This window comes from Mustelus asterias, chromosome 2, assembly GCF_964213995.1.
Source record: "Mustelus asterias chromosome 2, sMusAst1.hap1.1, whole genome shotgun sequence".
Lineage (NCBI taxonomy): Eukaryota > Metazoa > Chordata > Chondrichthyes > Carcharhiniformes > Triakidae > Mustelus > Mustelus asterias.
In genome coordinates, this window is record NC_135802.1 from 16,750,464 (window position 1) to 16,776,430 (window position 25,967).

General features: G+C 43.5%; 1 protein-coding gene across 29 annotated transcripts in view; it reads right to left on the minus strand.

Moving 5' to 3' along the window:
- obscnb (obscurin, cytoskeletal calmodulin and titin-interacting RhoGEF b) overlaps nucleotides 1-25,967 on the minus strand; it is a 614,792-nt gene that overhangs the window by 474,523 nt on the left and 114,302 nt on the right. For all 29 annotated transcript variants that reach the window (XM_078231785.1, XM_078231777.1, XM_078231827.1 and 26 more), the window contains 6 exons: nucleotides 15,451-15,604; nucleotides 8,903-9,064; nucleotides 7,902-8,006; nucleotides 7,335-7,601; nucleotides 5,636-5,905; nucleotides 2,067-2,333 (listed from right to left, as the gene is read on the minus strand). In XM_078231785.1, the coding sequence (XP_078087911.1) occupies nucleotides 2,067-2,333; nucleotides 5,636-5,905; nucleotides 7,335-7,601; nucleotides 7,902-8,006; nucleotides 8,903-9,064; nucleotides 15,451-15,604 (1,225 nt within the window). The remainder of the gene's footprint in view (nucleotides 1-2,066; nucleotides 2,334-5,635; nucleotides 5,906-7,334; nucleotides 7,602-7,901; nucleotides 8,007-8,902; nucleotides 9,065-15,450; nucleotides 15,605-25,967) is intronic.

Consider the following 25,967-nt stretch of genomic DNA (forward strand, 5'->3'; position numbering starts at 1 on the left):
GGCAATGAAGAGCACCCCATGAGGAAGTAAGCAGCAGACCTAAGACAAATCTAGTTCTGACGAAGGGTCATCCAGATTCGAAACACTGATTTTATTCTCTCTCCACAGATGCTGTCAGATCTTTTGAGATTTTCCAGCATTTTTTGTTTTTGTTTCAGGTTCCAGTATCCGCAATATTTTGCTCTTAGCCATGTCTGGATTTTGCTTGGTGAGATTTTGTTTTCCAATGGAATCTATTTTTGTTGACCATTTTGAATTGCTTCTTTAAATGTTTCCCACTGCTTATTTACCAAAATACTTTTTATCTATACTCAATCAACCTTAGCCATCCCTCCACTGATAAAAGATGCTTATTTAGGACTAGCATGTATCATTTTCAAATTTAAAATAGAATTCAATTGTACCTGTATTATCATTTTCTTCCAGCAGATCTTTTAGTTTGATATTACTGATTAACCCTGCCTCAGTATCATACTGTTATATAATATTATACATAGCTTATAAAGTTTATACAACAATACAGTTTGAGTCCCCTTACCAAAGAAAGGATATAGTAACATTGGAGGCAGTCCAAAGGAGATTCACCAAGCTAATTTCTGGGTTGAGAGAGTTGTCCTATCAAGACAGATTAAATAGTCTCGGTCTGCATTCCTTGGAGTTTATAAGAGTGAGGGGTGACCTTATTCAAACATACTAGATCCTGAGGGACCTGGACAGGGTAGATGGTGAGATGTTTTTACTAGTGGGACAGTCTCGAAGAAGGGGACATAGCTACAAGACAAAGGGCCTATCATTTAAAACTGAGGTGCATAGAAATTTCTTCTCACAGAGGGTGGTGAATCCTTGGAATTCTCTGCCCCAAAGGGTGGTGAAGGCTAGATCATTAGAAGCATTCAATAAATATTTGAGGAATAGAGGGCTATGGAGAAATGGCACAGAAAAGGAGTTGAGGACGGCATAGATCAGCCATGATCATATTGAATGGCGGGGCAGGAAAAAGGGCCTGGTAGCCTTCTCCTGCTTATAATTATCGTGTTCTTGTGTTCTATTAGATCTAAAATAGCTTGATCCCTAATTGGTTCCACAATGTATTAGTCCAGAAAGCATTCAACAAATCCATCTTCCTGATCACTTTTGCCAATTTGGTCGCTCCAGTCTTTATGAAGATGAAAGTCCCCTTTGTAACAATCTCTAATTATTTCTTCCTTGATATTCAGTCTAACACTATAGCTACTGTTAGGAGGTTATAAACTCCTTCAAACGGTGTCTTCTGACCTTTCCTAAATCCACCCATACTGATTCTACTTCTTGATCTTCTCAGAGAAGATGCCTGCAAGGCAAATGCTGTAATCTGATGTGATCAAATACGGAAAGGGGTTGAAATATGCGTTAAGCACAAGAATTTGCATATACAAGTATTCACATGCCATTTCCAACCGGGTTCCTTACGCAACAGAAGATCCAACTAAAATGGCATGCAGCACATACCCAACAGAAATAACTTTTGGTCTGCAATTCTTCAGCTTTAAAATGTAAGTAAGAAGCAGGACCTCACATAAGGTATCGAAGAAAGGAGGTGACTGAAAACAGTTGATTTGGAGCACTATTCAAAGCTAAGGCACAATGGTCTGAGGTATAACCGAGAGAATGATTAATTCGGCCTTATGACTAAGATCAAGTGTAGTTGGCAGTCCTGCACTTGATAGAAGTCAATGAGGTTACACTGAGGCTTCATTTGAAGCATTTTTTAAAAACAAACTTTTGGCTAGGATGTAAATCAGATCAAGCACTGGACGGGGTGCAATGCCTGCTCCTATCAGGTTGGACCAGGTAGAACAAGACCAAGACAGGAAGAGGCTTGCCTGTCTTGTCAGCTTGGATCTGTAATGTCTCACTGGTTGAAACTTTGAATTGGAATTTGATTGGATATTGCTAAAAAAAATACTTAGGTGAGCAGAGGAGGCAAATTTCTGGAATCAATCCAGAGTAGGTTAATTATCCATCATGCTCTTTCAACATAATTATATAACAGTAAGTAACTTTTATTGAAATGTGTCAATTCTTACCTTCAACTGTGAGCTTGGCTGTGGTCTGTGCATTACTTGATTTACAGCTATATTCACCAGAGTCTTCAGGTTTGAGATTTGAAATGGTAAGTTCTAACACATTTTTATTTTGATTGAATTTGTAACGGTCAGACGATTTGATTAAGGTCTGGTCTTTGTACCATCTGACCACCTTGGGTGTCGGTGTAAACTCACAGCTCAAAGTAGCAGAGTTCCTCTCTTCAACATTAATGTTCTGTAGTTCTCTAACTACCTCTGTTGGGGGCTCTGAAAAGTAATCACATGTGAATTTATAATTAAGGTTGTCAAATAACAACAAACTTTGCATTTATAAAGCACCTTAATGTAATAACATGTCCTAAGTTGAAACAGGGTACAGTAATAAATCAGAATGGGAAATCAAACCACACAAGAAAATATTAACATAGGTGACAAACATTTGGTGAGAGCTACGTTTTCGGGACATCATTAAAGAGAATGGAGAAAGAGAGGGAAAAAGAGATAGAGAGAGAGAAAGGGAGCTTGAGGGAGCACATACTAGAGCATAGGTCCCTTCAGCTGAATGGGACTAATGATAGGATGAAGCAAACCTGATGCACAAGGCTCAAATTAAAGGACTGCAGCAATCTTGGAGGACTGTAAAGCCAGAGAGGCAGGGAGGGGTGAGGCCATAGTACGATCTGAACACTAAGGGCCCGATTTTACCATGTTCATTCTAATTGCTGAATCTGGGCGCAATTCAGGTCCGATTTGGAAACCTGGTCTCAAGCACCCCCATACGCACTTAGCTTGAAAAGAAAATCACGGGTCTGAATCGCGCTGTGGGGCGGGGCTTATCGCGCCTGAAACAATCGGAGCTTTGAAATGCGCATGCGCAGTGAGAAAAAAAATTTGAAAAACGCGCCCCTGTCACATAGCTCCCGGGCTGCAAAAAGCGGATAAAGTTGCCCGGGAGCAAAAAGCGGGAGCGATGGCCCCCACAGACATCGCCCATCCCCACAACATAACTGTCCCCCTTATCTCCCCCCCCCCCACCCAGACTGATGGTAACTGTCTGCCCCCCTTTGCCCACAGAGTGACACGGTCTCCCCCTGCCCCCCCTCCCCCCCCTTCCAGACAACAATCTGGCTTCCCTCTGCCAACCCCCCCACCCACCAGACAACAATCGGGCCTCCCTTCCCCCCCCCACCAGAAATACATCTATCCCGCCTCCTCCTCGCCCCCCCACCAGAAATACATCTAACCCGCCTCCTCCTCCCCCCCCTCCCCCACCAGAAAATAATCGGGCCTCCCTTCTCCCACCCCCTCACCAGAGAATGATCTGGCCCGCCTCCCCCTTCCCCCTCCACCACCGATCTGAGTCAGAGAGCCGTTGGAAGCTCTGAACTTGCCTCTTCAGAAGCTGGAGCACCCAAAACAGACCTTTGCCGAGCAGGTCTGTTTCGCCCGAATCTGGATGCGCGAACATGATGGTAAAAGGGAAAATGCTGGTAAAGTTGGGCGGGCAGCCCATTAATTCAATTTAAATGCATGCAAATCCAATTGTGGCCATTTTTGGGCCTTGGTAAAGTGGGCATCTGCGCGGACGCAAGCGCGGATCACGTTAATGGCCTCACGCCCGACTTTACCACGCTTTAAGCTGCGCCCACAGCCTCTCTGGCCAGAACAGACTGGTCCAAAATTTTGCAGACTGAGTGCATACGATTGGGCCTGGAAACTCGCCCAAAAAACGGATCTGGAACTCTCCCAGTTTCATGCCCACCCGACAATTAGAAAAAATCTCGTAAAATCCCACTCATAGTGTCAGAAGTTCAACTCAGTGCTAAAGTCCAGCTTTCCTTCTTCAACTACTGTTAATAGATTACTTACTTTTTAAATTTAGAATTTGGCTGCAACTGATCTTCAGTTAAGAGAATAAGTAAGTAGTTTAAAGATGATTTTGAGGCTCTGATATTCACTTTGCCAGTGGACTACCAATTCTTACAGTTGAAAGTCACAAGGCAAATGATTAAACTGGTGAGGTACTAAATGCTGCATAAAGAGGCATAAAGAGCAAGACTTCAGTGAGGAGAGCAGAGTTTAAAGAATGAGATTTCAGTGAGGAGAGCAGGGTATAAAATGCAAAACTTCAGTGAGGAAACGGGTTAAGACTTCAGCAAGGAGTGAAGTGCCACTGCACTTCATGAATTTCAGGAAGAGAGGTCCTGTGGGAAGGAGAGATGACAACAGTAGGAGTATGTGAGCTTGTATGTGCTAGGTCCACACAGCAGAGCCTGGTCTCCAGTGTTTTGAACCCTAATGGACCAAGGCTTTGTTCTGTCAAATTAATGTGGTAGCTGGTGTGCAACAGGCACCCTAAATTAAAATAATTCACCCATAAGCATCTTTCACCCCTTAAGATGAAGTTCAGGACCTGGAACGTCAGGACCCTCATGGACAATTCCAACTGCGACAGATCAGAATGCGCGTACTGCTATCATTGCCCGGGAGCTCTGACATTTCGCCATTGACATCGCTGTCCTAAGCGAAATGCCAGCAGGCAGGGAGAAGCCAGCAAAAGGAACAACAATGGCTGTTACACCTTTTATTGAAAGATAAACCAGGAGAATCGCTGCATTCTCGGGGTTGGCTTCACTATTAAAAATGAACTACTTGTCTGGCTCAGAGACTTCCCTTATGGGATAAAAAAAAGCCTCATGACCCTTTGGCTCACCCCAGAACCAGTACGCTGCAGTCCTCAATGCGTACTCCCCAACATTAGAAGGTACAAAGGGAAATCTAATGCCAACAGTATCCTGCTCCTGACGTAATGCCTAGAACAAGGCCTTGTCTGAACCAACACCTTGTTCCGTCAGGGAGACAAGCAGAAAGCCTCATGGCAACACCCTCACTCACTCACTGACAGCTGCTTGACTACATCACTGTCTGAATGAGAGGCCACAAGGACAAGCGTATCATTCATGCTGTCCTGGCTTGAGACAATTCACACCTCTTTAACGCTCAGGCCACCATCCCCCAGCATCGAAGCATTGACTATGTTCAACTAGCTCCATTGGGCAGGCCACATCGTCTACACGCCTGACATAAGACTCCCGAAACCAACGCTCTACTCAGAGCTTCAACATGACAAATAAGTTCCAGGAGGGCAGGGAAAAGATTTCAAGGAAACCCTCAAAATCTTCTTGAAAATGTGCAACATCCCATTGATACCTGGGAATCCCTGGCCCAAGCCTGCCCAAAGTGGAGGAAAAGCATCGAGAATGAGCTGAACACCTCGGGTTTCATTGCCGTGAAGCCAAGCATTGACAACAAAAGAAGTGCATGGCATCCCAGAATCCCCACCCACCCGTTCCTGCAACCACCTTGTTCCACCTGTGACAGCATGTAGGCCACCCATTAGACTCCTCAGTCACATGAGAATTCATTTAGTCAAAAACATCCTTGAATCCGTGGGACTGCCTAAGAAACAAAAAATGCTGCAGAACGCTGTGAAACCTATGCCAATATGGGTTATGGTGTAAAAGAGAGGGAGAAAGTTGGGAGAATGGGGAAGGAAAGAGTCTGAATACCTTTAATAGTTAGCCTCGCCTCAGATTTTGATTTCCCAGCAATAAACTGCAGCAAGCCAGTCATCTTACAATTTGTTCTTTTTAGAGTTAAACGATGAATAGTGCCACAATGTTCAATGTCCACATCTTCAGAAGCATGAAGACTTTCACCATTCAGTATCCATTTTGGAGGCTTTACATCAGCTATTGATATTTCACACTCAAAGCAAGCATCATTTGGCTCTGTTACTTCCACATCACATAGCTGTTTAATGATGGTAATTGATTGCTCTGTAAAACATATTTAAAGAAACATGATAAAAGTTAATTCCTTTTGAATACTGAAATGTATGTAAACCATTACATTCCACAAAAGAACCAAAATTCATCCTAACAGTTGGGATAAATAAATAGCTATATTTGTTAAAATCAATAAGACCATACCAGTCACAAAAATACAAACTGAAAGATGTAGGGGGCGATTCTCCCAAAAAAACCTAAGTGTCCAAAGGGCAGGAATACAGGTGTTTTTCCCTCCAATTACTTAGTTGTATGAATCTTAGTTGACTGAATGTACTTAGTTGAATGAATCTCCGGCACTCTGTGCTACAGGGGGATTCATGCCGAAAAGGGGGGGGCGGGGGCCTGAACCTGTGGGAGACAGCATGCTGAGTGGGCCACTGCGCATGCATGATCAGTCAGTGGGGAGATTAGTGCATGCGCACTGGCCCTCCCACCACCGGCTGGCCTACCGATTACTTCCCCGGACCACCCCCAGGAGACATAAGAGAGCCCGGAGGATACCATCCTGGGCTCACTAATGATATGGAAATTTAGATTTTCATATTGTAATCAGACTGGCGCTGATTTTTGGCACAAGGCTGATTACATTAAAAAAACGGGGCTGGGAGATGTTGCGATTGGCCGGAAGCCAGTCGCAACTCTCAGTACAGGCCCCCTGCTGATATCTCCCGGCCCACTGCGCTACTCGAGCAGCACAGTGGGCCGGGAAAATCAACCCCCCCCCCCACCGCCCCCCCACTCCCACCATAATTATTAAGAAAGATTTTGATTCAGTGTGATTTAATCTTTTGCACCAGCCTGCCATGAGGAACCTTGTCAAATGCTTTACTGAAGTCCATGTAGACAACATCCACGGCCCTTCCTTCGCCAATCATTTTTGTCACCTCCACAAAAAAAACTCAATCAAATTAGTGAGGCATGTCCTCCCTGGTACAAAACCATGCTGTCTGTCACTAATAAGACCATTCAGTTCTAAATGTGTATAGATCCTATCCTTAAGAACCTTCTCCAACAATTTCACTATCACTAATGTCAAGCTCACTGGCCTATAATTACCCGAGTTATCCTTGCTACCCTTCTTAAATAACGGGACAACATTGGCTATCCTCCAATCCTCTGGAACCTCACCTGTGGCCAACGAGGAAACAAAGATTTCTGTTGGAGGCCCAGCAATTTCTTCTCTTGTCTCCCTCAGAAAACCTTACAATTTGCATTATTTAAATCATGTTTTTCAGCTCCACTCTTAGGCCAGAATTTTCTAGTCCTCCATGCCGGCGGGATCTTCTGGTCCCGCCACTGTGAGTGGAGATTTCACTGGCCATGCCGTAGGGAAACCCGTTAGGTGGGGGGTGGGAATTCCAATCTTAGTGATGACAAAATATTTCAAAAATAACATTTTAAGTTGTTTTTTCATTACCTTCCACATATAACATTGCTGTAGTTTTGTCATCTGTGGCATCACATATGTAGCTGCCTTCATCTTCAGAAGTGACAGTATTGATTATGAGCTTCCTGTACACATCATCACTCACAATCTCATATTTTTTACTGGGATGAATCGCTTTGCCTTTGTAATACCATTTGACAGCAGCATTTGGCCTGGAAACCTTGCACTCAAAAATTACACGATGTTTCTCGATACCAATTTTCTCTTTTAAGGGTTTCACAATTTTAACTGGCAATTCTGAAACAGATATAAGAGCAATTGTTGATACCTAAATTAAAACCACAAAACAGTAGAGCTGACCATTAGTACGATTTTACAGTCAGAGCTAGATATTGTTAGTCTCAGCATTAGAGGCACAGTCATTACTATGGAGAAGAACAATTAGATGAATAGACAATCTGTTATTTTCATTATAGAGTTACAACACAGTAATATTTTGAAGACTACTGAGAAAGTGTTTGTAGGCAGCACCAAGAGAGCTCTAAAATAATTTAGCCTTATTCTTCAAACCTACAAAGTGTCTCCTAAAAGTTTTACCTTTAACTCGAAGAAAAGCTTTGGAAGTCGTACTTTCTGCAACAAACTTGATCTCTGCAGCATCTTCAGTTTTTACTGATTTAAAGAGCAGAATATGGGCCCTCCCTGTGTGCAAAACACAAAACTGTGTGCTATATATCAGCAACATGAAAATAAATAAATGGCATATTTTCAAATCAGATTTCCTAATAATTTCTTTGCTTATATCTTAACTTTTTTATGCTGCTACTTTCTGTAAAAGAGAGGAAAGCAATTCACCCAGCACCATTCACCTGCCCTTTAGCCCTGCAAATGTTTTCTTTTCAGATAATGCTCCAATTTTCATTTGAAATCCACAACTGAACCTGCCTTCATCACACTTTCGGGCAGTACATTCCAGATCCTAGCCACTCTCTGAAGTAAAAAATATTTTTGTCCTGTCATCATTGCTTCTTTTGTCAATCACCTTAAGTTGGTGTCCTCCGGTTCTTGATCCTTTCACCAACTTGAACAGTTTCTCCTAAGTACACTGTCCAGACCCCTCAATGCAAGTATATCCCCCCCTTAAGTAAGGAAACCTAAACTGTACGCTAAAAAGGATACACTTATAATAGTTGTAGCCAGATTTATCTATTTTTATATTCCACTCCCCTTGCAATAAAGTCTCAACTACTTGTTCTTTCCACATGACATGGATTGCATGTTTTTCTTTGGAAAAGATGCAAAATACTCATTTAATACTTCAACCTGAGTCTGACCTCCATGCATAAATGATCTTTTGATTTCATTAGCAGCACTACTTCTTCATTCACCATTCTTTTACTATTTATATTTATGTAGAAAAGTGTTGGATTCCCTTTAAGTTATCTGCAGTCTTTTATATTCTTGCTTTGCTGCTCTTATTTGTTTTTCAAATCCCTTCTGAACATTATTATTGGAAGAAATAATTTGAAAAATAGCTTAAGCCAATTCTAATACAATTCATATTAAAATAAAATCAAATTAATATTAAAAAATTCTACCTTCCTGACGGATTTTTATGTTTTCCCCAGTCTTGATTTTTACACCATTCTTAAACCACTGAATATCAACTTCATCATGAGAGATTTCACATAAGAAGGCAGCACTCTCTTGTTCAATCACTTCAAGGTCCTCCAAGGGCCTGATTATTTTGATGTCACGAGCTAAGAAAAAACACAATATAAGTCAAAAAGTCAAAACTACATATTTTTAAGGACAATTGTATTTCTGCTGACCGTATATATTTGTCAACAGTGAATACATTTCAGAAGTAAATTTGAACATGAAGCACTATGAAACACACTGTCGGCATGAAAGGCGATATTTAAAAGCAAGTTCATTCCTTACATGTTTGCTACAACCTTGATTTAATTGGGAGGAGAAAATATTCTCACATGTTCAATAAGTTGTGGTGATGATGCATGTCTTATATGCTATTAGGATGCAACTATTATTATTAAATACTTAACTGGTCAAGACTGCACAGTGATGACAGGCAATAGCTTTATGATCTCAACCCTGCAAGTGGGACCGGATTGCCTCTACATTTACTGCAAGGCAAGGTACTTTGTAGAACATCAAACATCCCTTTTTTTACTCGTGGGATGTGAATGTCGCTGGCAGATAGATGATATACCTCTGGGGTTGTCAGAAAGGTGGCAGATAACAGCAGGAGTGAACACCTCACTGAGTTTCAAGAACACAAGAAACAGAAGCAGGAGTAGGCCAACAGGCTCTTCAAGCCTACCCCGCCATTCAATATGATCATGGCTGATCTATGCCAGCCTCAACTCCCTTTCTGTGCCATTTCCCATAGCCCTCTATTCCTTGATCTAACAATTATTTATCCACCTCCACTTTAAATACTTCTAATGAACCAGCCTCCACTAACCTTTGGGGCAGAGAATTCCAGAGACTCACCACCCTTTGCGAGAAGAAATTTCCATGTACGTCAGTTTTAAATGACCGACCCTTTATCTTATGGCTATGTCGCCTTGTTCGAAACTGTCCCACTAGTGAAAACATCTTAACACCTACCCTGTCAAGCCCCCTCTGGATCTTTTATGTTTATGAATAAGGTCACCCCTCACTCTTCTAAACTCCAAGGAATATTGACCCAGACTATTTAGTCTCTCTCAAGAGGCTATGCGCACCCATGCACAGGTAATGGAGAAGTCCATCTAGGCCATGAGTTCTGCAATATTTACGAGGGCGGCATGGTGGCACAGTGGTTAGCACTGCCTCACAACGCCAGGTCCCAGGTTCAATTCCGGCCTCGGGTCACTGTCTGTGTGGAGCTTGCACGTTCTCCCCGTGTCTGCATGGGTTTCCTCCGGTTCTCCAGTTTCCTCCGACAGTCCAAATATGTGCAGGTTAGGTTGATTCGTCATGCTCAATCTTGTTCTCACTGGAACAACGGAGGTTCAGGGGCAACCTGATAGAAGTCTACAAGATTATGAGGTGCATGGACAGAGTGGATAGTCAGAAGCTTTTTCCCAGGGTGGAAGAGTCAATTACTAGGGGGCATAGGTTTAAGGGGCAAGGTTTAAAGGAGATGTATGAGGCAAGTTTTTTTTACACAGAGGGTGGTGGGTGCCTGAAACTCGCAGCCGGGGGAGGTAGTAAAGCAGATACGATAGTAAGTTTTAAGGGACATCTGGACAAATACATGAATAGGATGGGAATAGAGGGATATGGTCCTCGGAAGGGTAGGGGGTTTTAGTTCAGTCGGGAAGCATGGTCGGTGCAGGCTTGGAAAGCCGAAAGGCTTTTTCCTGTGCTATAATTTTCTTTGTTCTTTTGTTCTTTGTTCACTTGACCCGAGTCTCAGGGGATTAGCAGGGTAAATGTGTAGGGTTATGGGAACAGGGCCTGGGTGGGATTGAGGTCAGTACAGACACGATGAGCCGAATGGCCTCCTTCTGTACTGTAGAGATTCTATGATACAAATTAGATTCAGGAGGAGGCTACTTGGCCCCTCAAGCCTACTCTGCCATTCGATAAGATCATGGTTGATCTGATAGTAACTTCAACCCCACGTTCCAGTCTACCCCGATAACCTTTCATCCCTTGTTAATCAATAATCTATCAAACTCTCGCCTTAAAAATATTCAAAGATTCTGCTTCCACTGCCTTTTGAGAAAGAGTTCCAGAGACTCACAATCCTCTGAGAGAAAACAATTCTCCTCACCTTTGCCTTAAATAAGCGACCTCTTATTTTTAAAGTGTGACCCCAAATTCTAGCTTGTCCGACAAGAGGAACACAGGAATCGTTTATCTGATTCTTACTGACACGTCTGTACTATCCAGTAAAGCTTCAGCATTCTGCAGTCCTAATGCCGCCTCGTTCATTAACCTTAGCATTTATCTAATCTCAGTTAGGTTGGATGCTACAGCATGGGGAATGCTTCAACCTCATGTGGTTTGTGCTCCCATCCCATGACTCCTTTGATGGAGCCAGGATGCGCCTGAGGTCCAAACGAGTCACAGTAGTTAGCGCTGCTGCCTCACAGCGCCAGGGACCCAGGTTGATTCCCGGCTTGGGTCACTGTCTGTGTGGAGTCTGCATGTTCTCCCCATGTCTGCGTGGGTTTCCTCCTGTTTCTTGCCACTGTCCAAAGATGTGTAGCTTAGGTGGATTGGCCATGCTAAATTACCCCTCAGTTCACCTAAACAGGCGCCGGAGTGTGACATGGGGATTTTCACAGTAACTCCATTGCAGTGTTAATGTAAATGTACTTGTGACTAATAAATAAACTTTAAAAAAAATCCTCTCCACATTCACCCTTCAGGATCTTAAAGGTTTCTGCCATATACATGCATGGTTTCCTTCACAGAGTGATTGGCCACCCTCATGGAGAGCTATATGCAGCAGACTACTGTGAATACCGGAGATGTACAAGGATTTGCATATTATCACCATCACCACAACCTTATGAAACAATGGCTTGGCAGAGAATGGAACCAAGCACCACGTTCTCAGACCCTCAACTGATAAGGGAGGTACAGGTACAAGGGAGAAGCAGATGTCATAAGCACCTGAGGGCTCCAGTCAAAACACTCTTGGTGTGGACAGAGGCTCTTCGGATCCTCTTCAGTGACACCACTGAATGTCTCACTCAGCCGCGGTAACAGAGGAGACTCCTATACTTGTGCAGGGGGTCCTTAATGTGTCAGGGCCTTCCTGGCCTCAGGCAGCCAGAGGATGAGGGCTAGGGTTATCTCAAGCCACAGGCCAACAAGATCAGTAGCCTACCTCTACTTCATCTGAAAGCATGTTGGGAGCACCATGTGGCAGCACATGGAGGAGTTTTAAGAAGGCAAATTATCTGTATTTGGGGTTCCTTGAAAAATTTATAGCACAATTACATTTCTAGTGTCCCAAGGCCTTTGTTCTTGCATTTCTTGGGATGGCTTATAGAATCATAGAATCCTACAGTGCAGAAAGAGGCCATTCGGCATTTCGAGTCTGCACCAACCACAATCCCACCCAGGCCCTATCCCCATATCCCTACATATTTACCCACTAATCCCTCTAACCTATGCATCCCGGGACACTAAGGGGCAATTTAGAAAGGCTAATCAACCTAGCCTGCACATCTTTGGACTGTGGGAAGAAACCGGAGCACCCAGAGGAAACCCACGCAGACAAAGAGAGAACGTGCAAACTCCACACAGACAGTGACCCGAGCCGGGATTTGAACCCAGGTCCCTGGAGCTGTGAAGCAGCAGTGCTAACCACTGTGCTACCGCGTGGTTTGGACTTCAGGAGTATCCTGTCTCCATCAAAGGATTCAAGGGATGGAAGCACAAACCACATGAGGTTGAGGCATTCCACATGCTGCACCATCCTATCTAACTGGGATTATTTAAATGCTAATATTCATGAATGAGGCGGCACTAGGACTGCAGAGTGCTGAAGCTTTACTGGATTGTACAAACGCGTCAGTAAGAATCAGATAAACCATTCCTGTGTGAGTGCGTCCCAAGCAACTCTTGCATGTATAGAATTGTGTCTTGCCTGTAATCACGATAGGGTCCCTCGTCATAAGAGTCACAGAGCACAGAAAGAGGACCTTCGGCCCATCATGTCTGCACCAGCGATTAGCATCTATCCATTCTAATCCCATTTGCCAGCACTTGGTATATATAGCCTTGTATACTGTGGCATTTCAAGTGCTCATCTAAGTGCTCCTTAAATGTTGTGAGGGTTTCCGCCTCTACCGCCCTTTCAGACAGTGAGTTCCAGATTTACCACCGTCTGGGTGAAAAGGTTTTTTTCCTCAAATCCCCTCTAAATCTCCTGCCCATTACTTTAAATCTATGTCCCATGGTATTTGACCCCTTTACTAAGGGGAAAAGTTTCTTCCTATCTACATCCTTCATAATTTTGTGCACCTCAATCAGGTTCCCCCCTCAGCCTTCTCTGCTCTGAGGTGAATAACCCCAGTTTAACCAGCCTCTCTTTATAGCCGGATCTGCTCTAGTCCTCTCACCCTTTCCAATGCAATCACATCCTTATTGTAGTATGGTGACCTGAACCCTACACATTTACCCTGCTAATCCCCTCTACAGTACTCTAGCTGTGGCCTACCAAGCATTTTAACCTCCCTGCTCTTATATTCTATGCCTCGGCTAATAAAGGCAAGTATCCCAGATGCCTTTTTAATCATCTTATCTACCCGTCCTCCTGCCTTCAGGGACCTATGAACATGCATCCGAAGGTCCCTCTAGTCCTCTGTACTTCCTGGCTTACCGTTCATTGTGTATTCCCTTGCCTTGTTAGTCCTCCCAAAATGTACAACCTCACGCTTTTCAGGGTTAACTGTTTTGCCCATCTGACCAGCCCGTCAATATCATCCTGTAATCTAAGGCTTTCCTCCTCGCTATTTACCACACCACCAATATTTGCTTCACCTGAAAACTTACTGATCATACCCGCACATTCCTGTCTAGGTCATTTATGTATACTACAAACAGCATGGATCCCAGCATCAATCCTTGTGATGCACCACTGGACACAGGCTTCCAGTCACAAAAGCAGCCTTCAACCAACATCCTCTGCCTCCTGCCAATAAGCTAATTTTGGATCCAATTTGTCAAATTGCCCTGGATCCCATGGGCTCTTACCTTGATCAGTTATTCACTTTGAAAGCAAAAACAAGGCGGCAGATTACTACCTAAACAGCTGTAAATTGGGAGAGGGGAGTGTGCAGCGGGACCTGGGTGTCCTTGTGCACCACTCACTGAAGGTAAGCATGCAGGTGCAGCAGGTGGTAAAGAAGACAAATGGTATGTTGGCCTTCATTGCGAGAGGTTTCGTGTAAAGAAGCAGGGATTTGTTGTTGCAATTATACAGAGCCTTGGTGAGGCCACACCTAGAATAATGTGTGCAGTTTTGGTCTCCTTTTCTGAGGAAGGATGTTCTTGCTCTCGAGGAACTGCAGCGAAGATTTACCAGGCTGATCCCATTGATGGCGGGACTGATGTATGAGGAGAGATTGACTAGGTTAGGATTGTTTTTGCTGGAGTTCAGACGAATGAGGGGGAAATCTCATAGAGACTTATAAAATTCTAACAGAACTAGACAGGGTAGATGCAGAGAGGATATTACCAAATGGTGGAGGGCGGAGTCCAGAACCAGGGGTCACAGTCTGACCTGAGAAAATCCTTTGATGGCCCCAAATCCTATCGTTTTCTCAGCCTAATTGCCTAGATTGTTGCGAAGACACACGTCTTTTACATGACATTTAGAATCATTCAATATCCAAAGCTTCCTTCCATCCCTTCTTCCACTCACTCAAATACTAACCTCAATATTCCACTCTAGCATTGTGTTCCCACAGCTCCGTCACATTTTCCCCTTTTCATCACTTTTTACGCTCATGTACATGCTGTGGTACCTTTCTTGCCAAGGCTCACCAGTAATCGCGATGACTGTTGTTTTCAGTCAAAGCTGTCCTCCCGCTTGCTCTCCTTTGTTATATCTGACAGAAATCTAAAGCTTCCATCCCCATGCCTTCTCACGTGACATTTGGACCTTTCCCACCTCCCACCTTCAATGGGCCAGGAAACGTTAGCTCTTGCTTTTATTTCAAGCACATGAACATCAATCATTTCTTAATCTGCATGTAAGATGAATCAGTAGTAGACTCTGTGTAACCAAAACAATGTTAATTTATTTGGTTTGGTATCACATCTCATTCCTTAGTCTTATCTATTTTCAGGCTCCACTTTACACTGCAGATGAGAAACGATTCAAAGTAGGTTGACTGCACATTCCCTGGGATTTCTCACGAGCTTTGAATGACAGAAATATTGAAATGCAAAACAATTTAGCAAATATTTAGTTATATAATTATCTATTATCTCACATTTCAATAGGAATCTAATGGGCAAAGATAAAAAAGACTTGTATTTATATGTTTTTCTCACCACCACCAGAATGCTCAAAGTGCTTTGTACCCAATTAAATACTTTTTGAACTGTCATCACTGTTGTAATGTCAGAAACTTCCAAAAGCATGGTACAATAATAACAAACCACATGCCATGGACAGTAAGCATAGCTGTTGACTTGCAATCCACTGCATCACATGTATATTGTGCTTGGTGTTCATTTCCGCAGCGTTGAATGATAAGGCTCCTTTGCCTTCCTTTAGATATAATGCTATATCCTTTCCCTGGTTTAATCTCCACATTATCCTGCAGAAAATCAAATCATAATGAAGAGGTATAAATGATACAGATCTACAACTGGAAGTTATTAAAAATTAGCCATCAAGATACACAGTGATAAACAACTTCATTCTCAGTTACAAGAGAGAGAGCTTTAATTTAATACAAGCTGGAGAGCTTTTTTTTGGAAAAAATATAAAAAGGAAAACCTGAAACTGCAACAAATATGAAATAAAACAAAAATTCTGAAAATACATTTAAAATATTAGCATGTGAAGAATAAGATTTTAACAGCTCCCATCAATAGAAATGGAGGCAATAAAATTGGGAATGGTGAGCACAATGTGTGATAATACCACATTAGTATAAAGTACAATCCAGCACACTGCAAAAAAGGCAGGTTAGATTAATGTTACCCCACCAAGTTAGGTTGGTGGACCTTTCTGCTGTTTATGAATCTCACAAGCAGTGACTCACAAATGCATCAGGGAGGTGAAAGATAGCCTTTCGAGTAAAGTTCACCATTACGTGCAGTACTGTATGGATGAAGCAAGCCAGGCTGCCAGAGCTGTGGGATCCGCTGCAGTCTCAGGTTTCCTACAATTGCAGGGTGCCATCAACTGAACACGTGTGACCTTGAGTGCTACCTGGCTGCAGCCTGAGAGATTCATTAATACAAAAGGATTTCATTCCTTGAACGTTCAGCTCATTTGTGGTCCTGGAAATAAGATTCAGCATGCTTGTGCTAGCTCAGGGAGCTCACAGGGCTCATATTTTGAATGACTCGCAGGGGCCAGAGATATCTAAGGGGCCTTGGCGCGTAAAGAGTTAACACCTGGGTCGTATGTGGTACCCGCAGAAGACATAACTAAAGACATCTGTTTGTCGGCCACAATGTGCATCTGAGGAAAGATACAATGCTGTACATTCTGCCACAAGGTCCTAACAGGCCAATTATTGGCCTCTTAAAGATGCGTTTCCAACCTTGAGACAGGTCAGGCAGGGCTCTCCAATACTCACCAGAAAGTCACGTATCAACACTGTCTGTTGCACCCTGCACAATCTAGTGCTGCAAAAGGAGGGATGTGTTACCGAAGGGATACAATGATGAACTAGTCGTCTCCCCAGATGAGGAGGACTTAAAAGGGTGACTCTGAGGAGGCCAAGGATTCAGACGAGCTAGTTGAGAATGCCGTTGCAAGGGCACAACATGGCAGATGTACCTGTGACAACCTCATAAGCTACAAGATTTCAAGAGGAATAAGGAGAAGACAAGTGTTCACAATCAAAGTTATATTTAGGCTTTAATGCAAGGGACACAACCAAGCTTTCTCAGTGCTAACATATCAGGAAAAGTCATCAATCTCTGTGAGACAGCACAGCAGATCATTCATTCTTTTCCTGTACAGCAGTGCAATCTTTTTTTGTTTCCCACAGGTGTTGTCCTCCCCAATAGCCTCCTCCCTGGCCGGCATGGTTAGAACCATAGAGTCACTACAGTGCAGAAATAGGCCATTTGGTCCACTGAAAAAGCATCCCATACAGTCCCTCCCCTTCACCCTATCCCTGTAACCCCGTGCATTTACCATGGCTAATCCACCCAAACTACACATCCCTGGATGCTAATGGGCAATTTAGCTTGGCCTATCCACCTAACCTGCACATCTTTGGACTGTGGGAGGAAACCAGAGCACCTGGAGGAAACCTACAGTCACGGGGAAAATATGCAAACCACACAAGCAGTCACCCAAGGTTGTAATCGAACCTGGGTTCCTGGCACAGTGAGGCAGTAGTGTTTACCACTGTGCCACCATGCTGTCCGTTAGGTGAGAAGACCTCTTGCCCTCATCCTCAGCTTTTCCTAGATGGCCTAGAGGAGAATCTTCAGGGAGACCTTACTGAACCATGAAGGGGAAGGTCTGGGTCTTTTCGGCGCCATGGAGTACCTGAAGGACATAACACCTGACCTGAAGTAAGTTAATGTCTGCCCTGGCATTGTTTAGAAATGGTGCCAGCACTTTCAGCCACTGAGCAAATGACAGAATGGCAAATCCCTACCTGCTCCACTACAAAATTCGATGAGCTCCACACTGAAGCATAATTAATGAGCTGAAAAGTGAAAGGTCACACAAGATCACCCGACCCACCACTGAGCAGGAATCAGGGCAACTGTACCGTCCTCCGCTGCTCTTAATCTCCAGAAAGGAAAATTCCAGACCAACAGCTGAGACAAATGACATTAGGGTTTTGCAGCAATGGGAGAAGCATTTCATTTTTTCATGTGGTATTTTATTTTTTCACGTCCCAGTTATGCAATCAAAGGAGTATGCACCAGTAGTCCAATTCAATTCTACAAAAGCAAGGAGCACAGAACATTTATGGGAGTTCCTAACCTAACCAAATCAAGTTTTATTCCAAATTTTAAAGAGGACGTTATGACAACCACAAAGGCCATGGGGGATCATAATATATCGACAGGTGGGCTTCATGGAGTATGAATTGCCTTACTGAGCGAATGGAGGCTGGCCCAATGGGAAGCAGCCAGTGAGGATTTTCAAGTCTGTATCTTTACCTAGACTGGTGTTGTAGGTCCCAAGGTGATGACTATCTGATTGCAAGCCGTGGGAGCAGCCTTTTCCTTTGGTGCACAATAAAGGGTGTTGGTGACAGAAAGCTGGTGTGTGGCTGAATTACTATAAGGGGGTGATACTGATGGACTTATTTATGGATATAAACTGTTAGCTGGTGATTTCAAATGGAACAAATATAAATGGGAGATTAGTCATTAATGCTGTTCACTACTTTAATAGGAAATATGGCAGAAATGGGAAAAGCAGACATTGCTAACTCAAATAAACACTGGCAAAAAGTCCCCCAGCTTAAAATCCAGTCCAGCATTCATTGTTCATCCCTAATTGCCTGTGAGTAATGATGGTGAGCAGCCTTCTTGAACTGCTGCCATCCATGTAGCCATGTGGTATAGACACATACACAGCAGGGAGGAGTTTCAGGATTTTGAATCATTAACAGTGAAGGAACAGTAACATAGTTCCATGTCAAAATGGTGTGTGACTGAGAGAGGAAATTGCAGCTGATGGTGTAAATTTTGTTTTGATCCCCATTGAGTCCAACGACATTTAAAAACAAATTTAAATTTCCAGTGAATAGCTGAAAGATTGACACAAGATTTTACATTATACTGTAAAAAAAAACTAACCAAAAGCAACACTGACTGGAGTCATAGAGGTTTACAGCATGGAAACAGGCCATTCGGCCCAACTGGTCCATGCAACCCAGTTTTTACCACTAAGCTAGTCCCAATTGCCCGCATTTAGCCCATATCCCTCTATACCTATCTTACCCATGTAACTGTCTAAATGCTTTTTAAAAGACAACATTGTACCTCTACTAGTACCTCTGGAGGCTCGTTCCAGACACTCACCACCCTCTGAGTGAAAAAATTGCCCCTCTGGGTCCTTTTGTATCTCTCCCTTCTCACCTTAAACCTATGCCCTCTAGTTTTACACTCCCCTATCTTTAGGAAACAATGTTGACTATCTACCTCATCAATGCTCTTCATTATTTTATAAACCTCAATAAGATCACACCTAAGCCTCCTATGCTCCAAGGAAAAAAGTCCCTGTCTATCCAGCTACTCCTTGTAACGCAAACCATCAGGTCCGGTAGTATCCCAGTAAATCTTTTCTGACTACATGCTATATTTATAGGCAACTTATACTTTAAACTTTAGAACAGAATGTTCCCTTTTTACATTTAACACAATCAAAAATCCCACTTCCTGGTTATACTTTACACTCGAAGTAGACATTGAATTCTCTTGGAACCAGTCCAAAGTGATTATCAGCTCCCAAAGTTTATTTCCGTTCTTCTCCTTTCCTAGCTGGTTTGACTCCAGAATTGTCCTTCCCAGTGAGGGTTTCCCTGGAGATCCACTCCCAAGCTCAAGCTAAGCACTGGGGTGTGGAGCGGCACGGTGGCACAGTGGTTAGCACTACTGCCTCACAGCGCCAAGGACCCAGATTCAATTCCTGCCTCAGGTCACTATCTGTGTGGACTTTGCATGTTCTCCGTGTGTCTGCAGGGGTTTCTTCTGGGTGCTCCGGTTTCCTTCCACACTCCAAAGATCCGCAGGTTAAGTTGATTGGCCATACTAAATTGTCCCTTACTGTCAGGGGGATTGGCAGGGTAAATGTGTGGGGTTGCGGGGATAGGGCCTGGGTGGGATTGTGGTCAGTGCAAACTCAATGGGCTAAATATCTTCCTTTTGCCCTGTAGGGATTCTATGATTCCAAGCTAATCTTTCAGCTGACTTTAAATGCTCATACATTTGATCATTTTAGTCCAAGTGCAAGCTGCTACCCACATTCCTGCATGGTGAACCAGAGACCACCTATTTCTAACTGCACTCTCTCTCACAGATCCTGGCAGGCTGGCTTCTCTGATCCCACAAATGGCTTTCTGTGGACCGTTCCCCTCGCAAACCCCATCTTTGTGGCAGAGTGAATCACATGGGCATTGTACTCTCAAAGAAATAAGGATTTCTGCGGCACAGTAAAGCGTTTGATAAGGTTCCCCATGGTAAGGTATTGCAGAAAATACGGACGCATGGGATTGAGGGTGATTTAGCGGTTTGGATCAGGAATTGGCTAGCTGTAAGAAGACAGAAGAAGACACCACCGAGGGTGGTGGTTGATGGGAAATATTCATCCTGGAGTTCAGTTACTAGTGGTGTACCGCAAGGATCTGTTTTGGGGCCACTGCTGTTTGTCATTTTTATAAATGACCTGGATGAGGGCGTAGAAGGATGGGTTAGTAAATTTGCGGATGACTCTAAAGTCGGTGGAGTTGTGGACAGTGCGGAAGGATGTTGCAGGTTACAAGGGGACATAGATAAGCTGCAGAGCTGGGCCGAGAGGTGGCAAATGGAGTTTAATGCGGAAAAGTGTGAGGTGATTCACTTTGGAAGGAGTAACAGGAATACAGAGCACTGGGCTAATGGTAAGATACTTGGTAGTTTGGATGAGCAGAGAGATCTCGGTGTCCATGTGCATAGATCCCTGAAAGTTGGCACCCAGGTTGATAGGGTTGTTAAGAAGGCATACGGTGTGTTAGCTTTTATTGGTAGAGGGATTGAGTTTCAGAGCCATGAGGTCATGTTGCAGCTGTACAAAACTCTGGTGCGGCTGCACTTGGAGTATTGCGTACAGTTCTGGTCGCCGCATTATAGGAAGGATGTGGAAGCATTGGAAAGGGTGCAGAGGAGATTTACCAGGATGTTGCCTGGTATGGTGGGAAGGTCTTATGAGGAAAGGCTGAGGGACTTGAGGTTGTTTTAGCTATAGAGAAGAAGGTGACTTAATAGAGGCATACAAGATGATCAGAGGATTAGATAGGGTGGACAGTGAGAGCCTTTTTCCTCAGATGGTGATGGCTAGCACGAGGGGACATAGCTTTAAATTGAGGGGTGATAGATATAGGACAGATGTCAGAGGTAGGTTCTTTACTCAGAGAGTAGTAAGGGCATGGAATGCCCTGCCTGCAACAGTAGTGGACTCGCCAACATTAAGAGCATTTAAATGGTCATTGGATAAACATATGGATGATATTGGAATAGTGTAGGTTAGATGGGCTTTAGATTGGTTTCACAGGTCGGCGCAACATCGAGGGCCAAGGGCCTGTACTGCGCTGTAATGTTCTACGTTCTATCTTAATCTTGTGCAAATAGACATTGTGAAATTGAGAGAACAGATAAGAGTGCCAGAGCTGTCAATCAAGCAATGTTTTCTCCAGGGCTTAGGCGTTTCAAATTGATTTTGAGGCTCTTAATCGTGCCTCATTATGTATTCTTAGCATAGATGGGCATGGGGGGGGTGTCATAACGGCATCTCGGGGTTATTTGGAGGGCACACTTAGCACTGAGGGGAGGAATGCTGCAGACTATGGCTGACGACATCTCTAAAGTGTCATGATCCACGATCTATTGAAAATCCAGCTCAACTCCAAAGAAATTGCTGAGGACTTGGACATGCCTATTTCTGGAATAGAACCAACTAGGTCAGGAGTTCAGAGCGCTGACCTTTGACCAGAACCAGTCGCACCCTTTAAAGGCCCTGCTGCAAATTAGAAACCACAGGACTAGGGATGGGATTCCCGGAATCGGTTCCAGCCTCCACTTCTAAAGGGCTCAAGTGGCATCATAACTGTGAAAATCCAGGCTTAACACAGGTGGACACTGGCAGAAACATCTATAATACAGATATAATAATAATAATCTATAATACAGATATTTCTGCCAGTGTCCACCTCACACCTTTCTCTGAGTGAAACAACACGGGGCCCTTTTTAATATTAATCAAACTACCGGGCTTCACTGTCACAAAATGTAGGGCAAGTCATATAACCCCCTTCATTCCTCCATTTTACACTAAATCACAAAATAGTGCCAAAACATAATCACCCTTTAAAATCTTATCATTGGAATACAATGAATGCGGTGCCCTTGTTCCTCTAGCTAGTTCAAATCCTGAATTCATATGGTGCTGTTGAAGGAACCTGCAGTGGACTTGGAGATGGTATATACTACTCCCATAGTTAACTGGTAGTGGAGGGAGTGAATGTTTAAGATGGTGGATGATGTTCCAATGAAGCAGGCTGCTTTGTCTTGATAGCGTTGAGCTTTTTAACTGTTGTTGGAACTACACTTATCCAGGCAACTGGACAGAGTGGATAGTCCTGACTTGTACCTCATAGATGGTGAAAAGACTTTGGGGAGTCAGGAGGTGGATTATTTACTGCACAATATCCAGCTTCTGGCTTGATTTTGTTGGTATTTATAAGATTGCCCCAGTTAAGTTTTTGGTTAATCATTACCCCAGGATGTTGAAGGTGGGGATTCAGCTATGGCAATGCCATTGAAGGAACTAACCAACTTCCCTTCACATTCCTTTGTTGCAGATGGCCACTAAGTGGCAATTGTGTGGCTATCTATTAGCCCAAACCTTAATGCTGTCCAGGTCTTGTTGCATGTAGACATTATTTGAGGAGTTGCAAATGAAACTGAAATCTGTAATTATCAGCAAACATGTACCTTTGATGGAGAGTAAGTCATTCCTTGATGAAGCATCTTAAGATGATTGTGCCCAATTCACTACCTTGAAGATGCCTCAGCAAAATCTGAGGACTGAGATAACTGGCCTCCAACAACGATCGTTTTTTTGCTAGATATAGCTCCAGCCAGTGGACAGCTGTTGAAGTTGCTGACCAGATTGTATAAAGGCTAGCAATTTCTCATATGAAAGAATTTAGAGGGCTGAAACAGTTGCAAGTAGATAACTTCCTGGGTAACGGTAGAGATGGTAACGGTAAGAGCATGTGGCTTCTGGGGATCTTACAGTTCAGCAATGCTTGGATAGTATAAACCGAGGAGGGATGAAAGGAGCCTATCATGCCTGATGTCTCAAGGACAGGCAACTCAAACATTTTATTATTACATTAAACTAAATTTAAAAGAACAACATATATTGACAGGATACATTTAACTATTCAGGAGCACATGGGATGTTCAGGAAGTGAGTATGTATCACAGAAAGACTCACAATATTACTGCCTGGTGTCATGAAATACAAAATATAGTGAAATCCATATAAGCTAAAATTCTCAAAAAAAGTACATACAAAAGGCAGACAATTTTTGAGACACACAAAATTTACATTGTAAAATAAATGAGGCACTTTGAAACCAGAGACCAAATTGCAAACAATATATCCAATGGCAAGTTGCTGGCTGGGATTTTCCTCCCCCTCCATGGCGTGTTTCACAGCAGCGGGGGGCGGTATGCTAACTGGCGGTGGGATCTTATGGTCCCACCATTTTCTACGGGTTTCTCTGTTAACATCCCTCGCCACCGGGAAACCCGCAGCAGGGGTGTGCCATCGGGGAGACCGTACAATCCAACCGGCATATATGGCAGCAAGATTTTGGCGGCTACGTCTAGAACTTTCATTTGAGTTGGGATCCCTTACAGAGCTTCCCCTCACAGATTGTTTCCTTTTTGCTTCCAAATTCCAATAAGGTCAGTGTATACTAGTCAAAACAAGACAGCAGCAGGTTTCATACAAGAAACACATTTTGTGGAATGAGAAACCATTTTACCCAACACGAATAGCAGCAGAGAATCTGCTCAGTCTCTGGGATTGAATATTACTTATCAATTTCATCGCTGCCTTTGATGCTGGTAAATAACTCTGCAATCTACCATTTTTTTGACAATACATATTATGATTCTTTTGAAAACAAGAGCACCAGAGAAATAGGACAGCTGACGATGGTCGCTAACCAAACAAAGTTTAACCCATCAAAAACTTTGAAAAGTGAAAGAGGCTAAGGAATGATTTGATACAAGTGTTTAAAATTATGAAAGGATGGGACTGGCTAGATAAAAGCAAACCATTGAGGGGTCTAGAATAAGGGGATATAGATATAAAATTAAATGCAGATGATTGCGGACAAAAAGCAAGAAAAGAGTTTTCTACACAGGAGTTTGCAAAGCTCACTAATGTACAGTCCAAATTTGTGACTATTACTCTTGCAAAGGAACTTTGTCGACACCCGTGTGCTTGCAAACTACAATCAGATAACAAACTAAAATCTCACTCTCTTTTTCAAAGTTGTTAAAAATGTTGATGACTCCCAAATATGGGGTTATCTTTGCCACAAGTCCAGGTTTGAATTTTTGCAGATTAGATGAATCACAGAAATATGGAATAGTTGCAGCACAGCAGGCAGCCATTTGGCCATTCATGACTGCACCAGCTCCCTGTGTGAGCAATCTCCTGTGGGGAGATGATGATACCCCCATCATCTCCCCACAGCCATGCACATTCTTCCTTTTAAGGCAACAATCCAATTCCCACTTATGTACTTTGATTTAATCTGCCTCCTCCACACTCTCAGTTAGTGCATTCCAGAAGCAACCGTTCACTGGGTGAAAACATTTCTCCTCATGTATTATTGCTTATTTTGCCAATTACCCTAAAACTGTGCTCTATTATTCTTGATCCTTCCACCAATGGGAACACTCTATCTCTATCTACTCTGTCCAGACCCCTCATGATTTTAAATACCACGATCAAATCTCCTCTTCTCCAAGAAAACGAAGAACAAAGAAAATTGCAACACAGGAACAGACAGGCCCTTCGGCCCTCCAAGGCTGCACTGACCATGCTGCCCGACTGAACTAAAGTCCCCTACCCTTCCAGGGACCATATCCCTCTATTCCCATTCTATTGATGTATTTGTCAAGACACCCCTTAAAAGTCACTATCGTATCTGCTTCCACTACCTCCCCCGGCAGCAGGTTTCAGGCACCCACCATCCTCTGTGTAAAAAACTTGCCTCGTACATCTTTTTTAAACCTTGTCCCTCGCACCTTAAACCTGGGCCCCCTAGCAATTGACTCTTCCACCCTGAGAAAAAGCTTCTGACTATCCACTCTGTCCATGCCCCTCATTATGTTGTAGGCTTCTATCCGGTCGCGCCCCCCCCCCCCTCCCCCCGCCCCCCCGTCGTTCCAGTGAGAACAAACCAAGTTTCTCCAACCTCTCCTCACAGCTAATGCCCTCCATTCCATGCAACATCCTGGTAAATCTTTTCTGTACCCTCTCCAAAGCCTCCACATCCTTCTGGTAGTGTGGTGACCAAAATTGAGCACTATATTCCAAGTGTGGCCTAACTGAGGTTCAATAAAGCTGCAACATGACTTGCCAATTTTTAAACTTAATGCCCCAGCCGATGAAGGCAAGCATGCCGTATGCCTTCTTGACTACCTTTTCCATCTGCGTTGTCACTTTGTGACCTGTGTACCCGTACACCCAGTTCCCTCTGCCTATCAATACTCTTAAGGATCCTGCTATTTACTGTATATTTCCTATCTGTATTAGACCTTCCAAAATGCATTACTTCACATTTGTCCGGATTAAACTCCATCTGCCATCTCTCCGCCCAAGTCTCCAACTGATCTATATCCTGCCGTATCTTCTGATAGTCCTCATCGCTATCCGCAAATTCACCAACCTTTGTGTCGTCCGCAAACCAGTTACATTTTCCTCCAAATCATTTATTTATATTACAAACAGCAAAGGTCCCAGCACTGATCCTGAGGAATGCCACTTGTCACAGCCCTCCATTCAGAAACGCACCCTTCCACTGCTACCCTGTCTTCTATGACCGAGCCAGTTCTGTATCCATCTTGCCAGCTCACCTCTGATCCTATGCGACTTCACCTCCTGTACCAGTCTGCCCTAAAGGACCTTGTTAAAGGCCTTACAGAAGTCCATGTAGACAACATCCACTGCCCTACGCTCATCAATCA